Below are 12,009 nucleotides of genomic sequence, written 5' to 3' on the forward strand. Positions count from 1 at the left end.
AATTTACAACCATGTAAGAATTAGCAAAACTAAAGTTGCATACAGACACACGGATGAGCGGGAACAGTTTGTGAAATGCAAAACTTTTCCCCAATCTAGGAACTCCCTAGGAACAGATTTCCAATAGATTTCAGAATGAAATCTATTGGAAATCGATCTGAAAGCATTATTGGACCATTAGATCCAATGCAACTCTATGTGCCATCAATCTGCTGCAAGCAACAGATCGACCTAGATTTTCCATCCTGTCAGATAGATCAAATCGATCGAAATTGGCCGCAAATCGATTAATCGATAGATTTGATAGAATCTATTTCCGATCGATTCATCAATCAATCAATCGATAGCTGAAATCCACCAGTGTATGGGCCCCTTAACTCTCTATTATCTGTCTCTTCAGGGTTGAAGGGACAGAGTACACGATCGCTACGGGTATTTACTATTGGAAGATATTTATTTTAATAGGAACAAATAATATGACACAGGAGCAATAAGAAGAGATTTGTGGGAGCGCTCATCCTATTTCCGAAGGTTATCTAATCTTCCATGATGCAAGTCTAGAATTTCCATAAGGATAAAATATAGTAATTGAGTACAATCGTGTTTGGCTAGCGTCTATAGCCTTATGTTGCGTGGTAGTTATTAACCTCCATTTATATTGGGGAAGGACATTGGAGAGGCGCAGGGTCACACAGAGGTGATATGAGTCTTCCAAAGAGCCACCATGTAAAAGACAAAAACATCTCAGAACTAAGTGTGTTATTGAGACAGCTAATCATAGGAGCCTATGAACCTCTCGCTGACTAGACTAATCACTAGTCATCATTTGTGCAACCTGCGTGGAGGGGACACTGTGCTTTTATAGTGATACTAGTAGACCTAAGCCCGTTTAAAAACGGGCTCTAGGTCTGTGTTTCTGGGGGCGCGCGAGCGCGCCCGCCACCTACCGCGCGCGCCTCCTGCCGCCACGGGCGCCCCACTCGCCGCCACCAGCTCACCCGCCGCACATCCGGCCACCCGCACACACCCGGCCGCCCGCTCGGCTCCCTGGCCCCGTCCTCCTGTCTCTGGGTCTGTGCTGCGAACACGTGAAGTAGCAAAAGCACGGACAACGCTACACAGAGACAGGAGGCCACGCAGGGACACAGGGGTTTTATTATAGAGGATTCCTGTAACAAATATCAATATAGGTAGAGTGTGGGCAGAGGTGGGTTAACCACTTCCCTACTAAGGGGTAGACCCCTTAGTAGGGGTAAAATGCATTTTAACGGGTATAATAATAAGAAGAATGGCAAAAATGCCTTATTTTTCGGCCACTATAGTTTTAAAATAAAACGTGCTGCTATGGATAAAACTCACACATTTTATTTGCCCATTTTGTTTATTTTACAGTATTTAAAATATGACCCTAGTACAATGTATGTCGGCAATATTTTATTTGGAAATAAAGGTGCATTTTTTCAGTTTTTGTGCCTGTCACTAATTACAAGCCCATATTTGCAAAAGTAATAGTATTATACCCTCATGACATACATATTAAAAACGTTCAAACCCCAAGCTAACTATTTATGTCTTTTTTAAAAAAAAAAATCTATTTTTTTTCATATATATACACATTTTTATTTTTGTAACTATGGGGGAGGTAAAGCGTGAATTTCAATGGGAAATGTATGTCTTTTTTATTTTTTATTTAAATTACTGTATGTAGGTGTCATTCTATTATTTGACAGAGAATGTGGTGGTTAGGCCCTCGGACACCTACTAAGCCCCAGGCACCTGCCTGGATTGCCTTGTGGTTGATCCTGCTCTGGGCAACCATTGATTAAGAGAAAATGGAGCCTTAGGCAAGGTAGTGGTTGTGGACCCCTCCCCTTATACTCCTTTTTGGTAATCTCAGATGGGAGAAGGTTCAGAGAAAGTAGCAATTTTTGCCCCCTAGCACCCACTAGGCCCCCGGCAGCTGCCTAGGTTGTCTTGTGGATGATCCTGCTCTGAGTGTGGCATCTCTTTATGTTCCTCCTAAAATGAGGCCCTTTGAGCATGAAGCATGTTTTGGTGCTTTGTGTGGTTAGAGACTCACAGTTGTAGGGAAGAGGAGGCACCATGACAGTAAACACTGCGGTGTGCAGAGGCAGATTAACTACCTAAAGACCGCCCTACACCAATGGGCGTGGCCGCGGCAGCAGCCACAGGACCACCTAACGCCAATTGGCGTCAAGTCCTGGGGCTGGTTACTGCAGGAGATCTCAACTCCTGCTTGGGGGGGGGGGAGGGCGGAGTACCGCCCCGCATTCAGTCTCACACATGTTGGAAATTATCTATCTGGCAGGCAAATCTTGCAGAAAATCTTATGCTGGGGATACACGGTACGTTTCTGTACCGTGTATAGACCAACTGATCCGGCCAACTGATAATATTCAGCTGGCCCGATCACGCTGCTCGACCCCCGCATGCTCGATCCCCGCCAGCGGACAATGGCAGGGAATCGAGCAGCTAATAAGGAGTGCCTGTGGGGACGAGCGGTAATCGATGCGCGTGCATGTGCGGACGAGCGGGGACGCGGTGGGAGTCGATCCGGTGGCTAATCGACCGCCAGATCGACCCGTGTATTCCCACCATTAAAGAGAATTGTATGGTGTGCACTAGGCATTAGGTGTAATTTACATAACAGTAGCACCGACACAGAGTACACTTTATTCTGTCTTCAGTGAAGTCAAGTATCCATTCCCATTCTGAAGAAATTATGCAGACAGGTCTACTAAAAGCAATGTGAAGCGCACTAGGAGTTGGTGCCGCAGTTGGCAGTATTTGGATAAACAACACTGGGGAAAGTTCCGGACCCAATGCTGTGTCTGAGCCTTTGTATAGCGATAATGATGCCGGTTGTGGTAGCCGGGATGGTGGTGGAGAGACATACACAGAGGGCACATTAGTACAATAACTTACAGACTGCTGGGATTTTTACATTTAAAACAATACGATCTTGTCACTGTATTTTGGCAACCCTGAAACACAGGAGAAGATTGCAGACAGACACAAATAGAAAAATACCCCAATGTGTATAAAGCCAAGAACAGATGAATATGTAGTGATAATTGGATGTGATTGTGATTAAAGCCCATACACAGCTCTAAAATACCACCTAATAGCTTAGTTATCAAAGTGCTAACATGTTTTCTTTTTTATTTACATGACACGAGGCTCTTGAAGCTAAACAGACTGTCCTGATATTTTGATCACAGGACCACAAGCAGCTGAGTTCTGAGAGTAAGTTTTAAGCTCTGTGGGTAGTATCGTGGCCTGAATTGCATCATCCTGCAGTTTAGACTGCAAGGGGGCAGGCACAGAATGAATCTCTGAGGAAATTGCAGGCCAATACAGGGACAGTCTGTGGTGAAGGTAATGGCCAGTCTCTGCACTCTCGTACTTCAAAACAAAAATATTTGATGTCAGCTAAACAAAGAGCGTCTATAAAGGCGAAAACAGAGATCTACAAAAAAATGGCCACAACTGTCTTCTGATGGAGAGAGCAGAGATTCACCTGTCTAATGAATTACATGCCAGTGGGTGAGTTATTAACCCAGCGATCCACCAATTCTGGCAGCATTAAGACAGCCCAGCAAAAAACACATATATAAGTAAATACTTTTTCTACATCAGGGCCGTTTCTTGGGCAGGGCGACCGGCCTGGGCGGAGACCGGCAAGTAGAGGAAGGGGGGCACAGGCAGAAGGACATAACCGCTAGGGAGCTGGTGACGCGCAGTGCAGCCAAATGGAAGAGGAAGATTCCAGCTCGATCTCATTCCTTGACTCCTCCAGGGCTGTCTGCGCCTGACGTCACGTCATTATCACATCACCACCGCGTGATGACACCCATGGAGGAGTCCATGGAGGAGTCGGCTTTCCGGGCTCTTTTTGCTTGTGTGTTTTCCTGGTCCCTGCTTCCTCCTGGGTGAGCGACTGGTCACTAGTAAGTAGGCAGATCTACTTGTGACCTGTGGCTATATGACTGTCCCTAAAGTGTAAAAGTTTGCGAGTCCACAGGGGTGGGGAGAAGGGGGCACAGTTTTTACACCCTCGCCCTGGGTGCAATTTAGCCTAGAAACTGCCCTTATATAACATATGTATTGTACTGTCCATGTTTTGATTTCAGTGAATTTTATATAGTAAATAAAGAGAAAACTGTTCCAGACATTTTCCCTCTTTATTGCCTCTGAATGAAGCCAATCTTCATGTCATTTCCTCCCTTACTCTTTTTTTCTCCTAGAAACGGCACTATCATATGTAGCTTGCTTTGTGAACACATGTGAGCACAGCATAGGTCGTATTTTAGCAGCTTCTGCAGCGGGGTGTATTTCCCTTCTCAGCCTCAGCTTGTCACACTGAACTGGCCTCAGCCAATCAGTGAGGAGCAGGAATGTGGGAGGGGACATAACAAGCGCCCCTCTCCCCAGCAATGTACCAGAAAGGAGCAAGGCTGACTGAGATAAGATTCCTTACAGCAGAAACATTGGAATGCTTGCAATGCAGACTGCATGTAGACTACATAGTAAACACAGAGCAGTGGGTAAATGTAATTTGATTTTGTGGCTGACAATCCCGCTTTAAAACAAACACAAGAGCAGCCAATCACTTAGGCTCAGTTCACACTAAAAACAGTCCGAGCAATGACACCCACCGTCTCCTCTCCCTGAGGGATATGACTGGACCCCTCCCTGAGCTCACAGTTCATTTGCAGTGTCAGGAACCCCCATTTTTACTCTTCTCTTCCACTTGACAAGACTGCAGTAGAGAGAGGAGAGAAGTTTCATGCAAAGAACCAATGGCTGTCAGGAGGAAGAGACCACGTGAAGAGGGGGGTCCCTGGCCTGGGTAGTAGTACTACTGATAGTAAATGAAAAGTGGCATTTCTAGGCTTTTTTTTTTTTTACATAAAGTATGAGGATTTTATTTGCTACTCACATAATCCTATCACAAGGTAACAGAATATCTTTTCTGTTTTGCTATGATGGTACTTTAGAGGGAATCTGCATTATAACATAGGCAGCACGGTGGCGTAGTGGTTAGCACTCTCGCCTTGCAGCGCCGGGTCTCCGGTTCAAATCCCAATCAGGGCGCCTTCTGAGTGGAGTTTATATGTTCTCCCTATGTCTGTGTGGGTTTCCTCCGGGACTCTGGTTTCCTCACACATCCCAAAAACATACAAATAAATTGGTCCTAGACTGCAATACATACACTACACGATACATACATAGATATATGACTATGGTAGGGATTAGATTGTGAGCCCCTCTGAGGGACAGTTAGTGACAAGACAATGTACTCCGTACAGTGCTGCGGAAGATGTCAGCGCTATATAAATATAGTACTAAACAATAATAAATAATAATAATTATACCATAGCTGGCCGAGAGGCCTCAGTAAGGCTATGATGATTGAGCTCTCTCTGTCTCTCCTCTTGACAATTTCCTCACTCCGCAGAAGCCACTCTAAGCAGGGAACAGCTGAAGGCTTCCTATTATTACGGACTCACTTATGAAATAGTGTGACAGAATGTGACAACGACAAACAGTCATTTATTTCTACTTCAAAAATGTGTTACTGCGTCAAGAGGCTGCGAAAAGGAAACTTTACAGATACTGAACGGAGGCACGTATAAATGGCAAAGAAAAAAACGACCGAAAAGAGACTATTTTACGTGCATCCGTGTTTACTTTAAGGGATATGGAGGCTGACATACATGTTTCCTCTTAAAGCAAACAAAGTAAAATTTAACCACTTCACCACTGAGGGGTTTTACCCCTTGACCACCAGAGCAATTTTCACCTTTCAGCGCTCCTTCCATTCATTCGTCTATAACTTTATCATTACTTATCACAATGAAATGAACTATATCTTGTTTTTTTCGCCACCAATTAGGCTTTCTTTAGGTGGGACATTATGCCAAGAATTATTTTATTCTAAATGTGTTTTAATGGGAGAATAGAAAAAAATGTGGGAAAAAAATTATTATTTTTCAGTTTTTGGACTTTATGGTTTTTAAATAATTGTACTGTACTTAACTACTGTAATTAAAACCCATGAAATGTATTTGCCCTTTTGTCCCGGTTACAAAACCGTTTAAATTATGTCCCTATCACAATGTTTGGCGCCAATATTTTAATTGGAAATAAAGGTGCATTTTTTTCAGTTTTGCGTCCATCCCTAATTACAAGCCCATAGTTTATAAAGTAACAGTGTTGTACCCTCTTGACATAAATATTTAAAAAGTTCAGTCCCTAAGGTAACTATTTATGTATTTTTTTTTTATTGTAATTTTGTTGAGTGTGGGAGGTAAAGAGTTATTTTTTTGTGTAAAACTTTTGTTTAATGCGACCTGCAAGTGTCCTTCCGGAAGTACTAGGAGGCTGGGAAAGTTGTTTTGTTTTCACAATGATCGCGCTGCTTATCGGAGAAGCAGCGGGGCTTAGATCAATGAAACGGGAATGGATTTTCCCGTCTATTGATCTCTGCGCGAGCGGCCGGGGGCGTGCTTACGAGCGGGAGTGCGCGCTAGAGCGAGCGGGCAGCGGCGGGAGCACGGAAAGTACGGATTTCTCCGTCCCTGGTAGTGAAAGGATGGAAAAAGGGACGGAGAAATGCGTACGCATGGGGGTAAAGTGGTTAAAAAAAACAACAAAACGACAAATAAACAGATACTCCTCTAAGGTGGGGAAGGCTCTAGGTCCTATAGAGCCTTGTTCCAGCACTGACCCCGTAGTTAGCAGTCTCCTGCTAACGCAGGAGGCTTTTGAAGTCTTTGGGAACCCGAGTGTGCAGGAAGATGGGCCGCTACGACCGCACTGGGGCTCCTTAAAGGGAAGGTCCAAGCAAAAAAAAAAAAATGAGATTCACTTACCTGGGGCTTCTACCAGCCCCATGTAGCCATCCTGTGCCCTTGTAGTCACTCACTGCTGCTCCAGTCCCCCGCTGGCAGCTTTCTGACCTCGGAGGTCAGGGCCACATTGCATACATTTTTACGCATTCCAGCTAGTGCAGGAACAAAACTTTACGCGTTTCACCACTAACGCGTAAAAATGTATGTGTTAATGTTCCTGCACTAGCGGGAATGTGTAAAAATGTACGCAATTCGGCCCTGACCTCCGAGGTCAGAAAGCTGCCAGGGGGGGACTGGAGCAGCAGTGAGTGACTACGAGGGCACAGGATGGCTGCATGGGGCTGGTAGAAGCCCCAGGTAAGTGAATCTCAATTTTTTTTTTTTGCTTGGACCTTCCCTTTAAGACTTCCAAAGCCTCCCTAGGCGGGGAATTCAAAGGGGGGTGACATCTCTGGAATGAGGGGACCATGAGAGGCACAGGAAGGTTCTATACGACCCAGAGCCTTTCCTCTCCATAGGTATGTTTTTTTTTTCCTTTTTTCTTTCACTTCAGGTTTGCTTTAAACAATGCAGATGGATAAAACCAGAAGGCTGCTAGATTTCTATTTTTATCATTGGGCTGTCACCCTTGTCTCTGTCAGGTGGTGGTTCACGTAACCTCCACAGAACCCTGCTGTGGCCCTGGAGGCGGAAATCAATGGGTCTTACACAGCTCTGTCCAGTCTGCCTTTTAGGGGGAGCAAGCAGATCCCTCGTGCCACACCCGATATGACAGCCACCACAGTGGTCTGGGAAAAGAGTTGCTACAGCAGCCAGGCCAGATGTTACTATACACCGCACTGTGGTTTAATCATCTGCTCAGGGAGTTCCTAACAAAGCCTAAAGGGCAGATACAGGTAGTCAGACTAAAGCAGATAGTGAAAAACAATACTCTCAAATCCTTTTCTGCTCTGCAGAGAGAATTTAGCCTACTGCAATATCATACCTCCAACTTTTGGAGACAGGAAAAAGGGACACTGAGACATGCCTCTGCCACACCTTTAACCACGCCCCAATTTTTCAAAACCACACCCCTCCCCTATACAGTTTCCCACTCCATCCTATGCAGATATTGGCGCATGGAGCGATGGTAGGGAAGCTATTTAAAGAATAATCACAGCACTCGTATGTATTAAAGGATATAAATTAGAGTATATAGCTCTACATGAAGAGTTATGAATATATCAAATAAGAAAATATAGATTGAATTGTGCAAAATATTAAATTCTTTATTTCTGGCAAAAACCTTCCCATATCAGAAATGTTAACACAGTGCCTACATGTCCATAACTCCAGCCTACAGTCCCAGGACTGTAAATGTATAAAATCACACAACTATCCCTAATTAAGGATCTTGTGCCTCGATAAGGGTTATTAATAAGAGCAATAGCACAGAGGAATGCTATGATTGATACATACAGGATTTCTAGCACTTCACAAGCATATTGAAAGATAAGATATCCACCTCACTATTCAGATGCTCTATAACCAGATAGCCAGGGTGTCTCACTCTCGAAGAAATTCCTTGCTGAGCCAGGAGTTTTATGTTGTTGTGCTGCTGATGAAGTTCAGCGTTAAGCAAGCCTGCAGAGTGTGATGTGATGCATGTATTTAATGTTCTCTGCAAAGACTCTGGGCAGTGAAACATTTAATTGCAAACTCTCCTGCTCTGTGAAGAGGTCGGGACATTTGACCAGTGCTCCGTGATGCCGTGATAGAGGCTGCAAATCGTTAGTGCCACGGAGAAACTGTGACACTTGGCCAGTCTGCAATGTATGTGATTCCGGTATCTGCAGCTACACCATTCCTTTATGGGTCGGTTTAAATCCCGAGGCAGATCATTCCTCATGTAGTCCCATGCCACCGAGGGGGAAATTGCAAAGGAGGAGCTGGATTTCTGTACTTTACCATACGGGGCCCTTCAGAGGCCAACAGAATAAAGTGTGACTGCTGCTGAGATGGCGTGAAGATATCCCAGAACTGACCAATGAAGCTTAGGAGGCGGTTCTGGCAGGGGCGTAGCTAGAAACGCCCAGGACACCCTGCAAAAATTTGGATCGCCCCCCCCCCCCCCAAACACTGACAGCAGGCGGGCGGGCGGGTGACATACCTCCATCTACCGCGGAGGTCTCTGATCTCCAAGTGCTTCACGCTACTTCCTGTTTAAACAGGAAGTAGCGTCAGACACTTAGATAAACCACCGGAGGTGGAACGCAGGAAGGTATGTGTTCCTGCCCGGTGCCAGTAATAGATACTGAAGGGGAGCGCAGAGGAAAGAGCCCGAGGTGAGGGAGGGGACGGACTGTCCCCCCTCCTCGCCGATGTCCAATGCTCTCCCCTCAAGCTACGACTCGTCCAGCCCCCCAAAAACGGCCCTGAGGTGCAAGGGTTGCATCCCCTATTGTTACACCCCTGGGTTGTGGGATACTTTTACACAGTGCCAGTTGCAGCCTGTGTTAGGTTGATCTCGCTAAAGTTCTTGCACAGGTGTTATATCGCACCCCTCCGATTACATAAAATTGATCCTGTCGGCTACGGATTATTTAATAGATGTTCACAACCCAGTGCTGATTTTGCTTTTGTGGTCTTGCATTGTAACACGGTGCAGCGGTATTGGTCTGACACCTGCAGGAGGCTGGGAGAAGCCCCAGGTAAATGAAACTTTTTCACTTACATGTGTCCAAAACCTGTCAGTTCTGTCAGATTTCTACTGACTGTAAGTGACAGCAACATAGCAGGAAAGTAATTTATGGCTCATTTTACTCTAGAAGAAATGTACTTCTTATTTGTATGGGTACACATGTATTTTACATTTTACAATTTTCACGATAGTGGTCCTTTAAAGGGAGTATGTTTCTTCCAGAGTAAAATGAGCCATAAATGACTTTTCTCCTATGTTGCTGTCACTTACAGTAGGCAGTAGAATCTGACAGAAGCGACAGGTTTTGGACTAGTCCATCTCTTCATAGGGGGATTCTCAGGGATTTATTTATTTTCAAAAGCACTTAGTGAAGGGCAGTTACTCTGTCCAACTGCCAAAAAAACTGTGTAGTGAGTAGGGAAGCTGGCCAGCATCACTGTATAAATCCTTTTTAGGGAATATCTTTCTAAAGAATAAAAGCCTTGCTGAGAATCCCCTATGAAGTGATCAGTGGTGTAAGCTAAGGAGATGAGGGCCCTGATGCAAGTTTTACAATGGGGCCCAAGCACTCTATACATAACAATTGATATGGCGCACAAAAACCTGCCACTGGCAACTACAGTGTCAGAGGTGCAAGAGGGGGATGGGGAACAGTTTGTTGATGATTATAAGCACAGGACCAATGGAGAGCTAATACTGTAGTTGAGGGAGGGCCCTTCTGGGCCCCTATGCGGTCGCTTCCTCTGCAACCCCTATTGCTACGCCCCTGGATGTGATGGACTAGTCCAAAACCTGTGGCTTCTGTCAGATTTCTACTAACTACTGTACGCAACATAGGAGAAAAGGAATTTATAGCCCATTTTACTCTGGAAAAAAAGTACTTCTTATTTGTCTATGTTTGTACATACTTTAAATTTTAAAAATTGTTCACCATAGTGCCCCTTTAAGCACATTTTTGCTTCAGAAGAAAGGATGACCTCTCACAAAAGGCAGCCTTACCTGAGCTTTCATCTCATATAACGTTGCATCTTCTGGTGTCAGCTGGATGCCTTCGTCCCACTTTTGAATAGCCTCCCAGTGCCTGCACAGAGGAGAACATGAAGTATGACACGTCAGTAAGAATAATCACACAGAGCACATGAATAATAAATACATCATTAACAGAACATGGCCGCCTGACACGTCTGGCAATTTACTAGCGGCAGCAGGCAGGGAAGCACCTCTGAGACTAGACACAAGAAGCCTGAGACTGCATACTGCTTGTTTACACATGAAAATCCAATCTGTAAAAGCAATAACCCTTCAGGTCAAACGACAGATCAGACAAGAGGACGACAGGAAGTCAAAGAGCTGCGACAGCCAAGCATGAATATTTTAAAGGATAATTATGGTATGCACTAGTGACATTCTTATTATCCTAAATCAGCTTACTCAATTGTCAAAAATCAACATTGTTGAATCAGAACAAATGCATTATATTTTAACTTGAGTGAATAGTGTGATAGTGCCAAAGCTGTTCTGCTTAACATCAAGATAACTAAAGTCATGTGACCTGTTCCAATGAACCAGGGGTGCTACTTGGTCTAGACAAACCAAGTGGCTGCTTGGAGCCTCACCCACAGCAAGGGCCTGCCATGCTGCCAGGGCCTTGCTGTTTGTGACTTGTAGGGCCACCGCTGATGACAATAACTCGCACACAGACCTCAAATCAGTGGCAAAGTAAAGAAAGGGGAGAGCAGCACAGTAACCACGGAGTACACTTCAGATGAGGAAGTGAGGTCATTGGTCATTTCCTGCATTTGAAGTGTGCCATGCTGTTACAAAGCACTGCTCTCCTTTCTTTGGGTTGCAACTAATCTGCAGGTCTGTACTGGGGTACACCTTGGCTACCTATTCCGGAGGTGGTTACCTGTACTGGGGTTGTACCAGGAGGGTTGGCATATTAACTACCAATCCAGGGGGAGGGGGGGGTGAACCTTAGGCTACCTACCTTTACCTATTTTTTTGGGCAGCAGGGACATCTTTTACTACCTATTTTTATGGGAGAAGAGGCCTATGACTGGGGGGGGGCGGCCGCAAAAGATACGCCGCTTGGGGCCACAAAAACCTTAGCAGCACCCCTGCAATGAACCATCTGCAAATAGATGGGGAAAAGGTCTGCAGATGTGGACTGCAGCCCTGAGATTAAAGAGAACCTGTACTGAGTAAAATTATTTAAAATAAACACATGAGGTAACTTCAAATGAACATTACATAGTTACCTTGCCATCAGTTCCTCTCAGAAGCGCACCATTTTATTCTGACAGTGATTGCTTCGAGTTCTGACAACATTTTGTCAGAATTGAAATATATCAATTGCTGTCAGTTATTTATCAGTTGCTGTCAGTTAAAGCTGAGAGGACAACTGATGTGCCAAGTAATGTCTATGTTTTCCTATGGCTCAAGTGGGCG

The 12,009-nt window shown here is 44.8% G+C and overlaps 1 protein-coding gene across 1 annotated transcript in view; it reads right to left on the bottom strand.

The window, feature by feature from the left end:
- Positions 1–12,009, bottom strand: part of TTC33 (tetratricopeptide repeat domain 33) — a 372,200-nt gene that overhangs the window by 157,362 nt on the left and 202,829 nt on the right. Inside the window, exon 3 of the mRNA XM_068250872.1 lies at positions 10,558–10,639. Coding sequence (XP_068106973.1) covers positions 10,558–10,639 — 82 coding nt within the window. The remainder of the gene's footprint in view (positions 1–10,557; positions 10,640–12,009) is intronic.

Source organism: Hyperolius riggenbachi, chromosome 1 (genome assembly GCF_040937935.1).
Source record: "Hyperolius riggenbachi isolate aHypRig1 chromosome 1, aHypRig1.pri, whole genome shotgun sequence".
Classification (NCBI taxonomy): Eukaryota; Metazoa; Chordata; class Amphibia; order Anura; family Hyperoliidae; genus Hyperolius; species Hyperolius riggenbachi.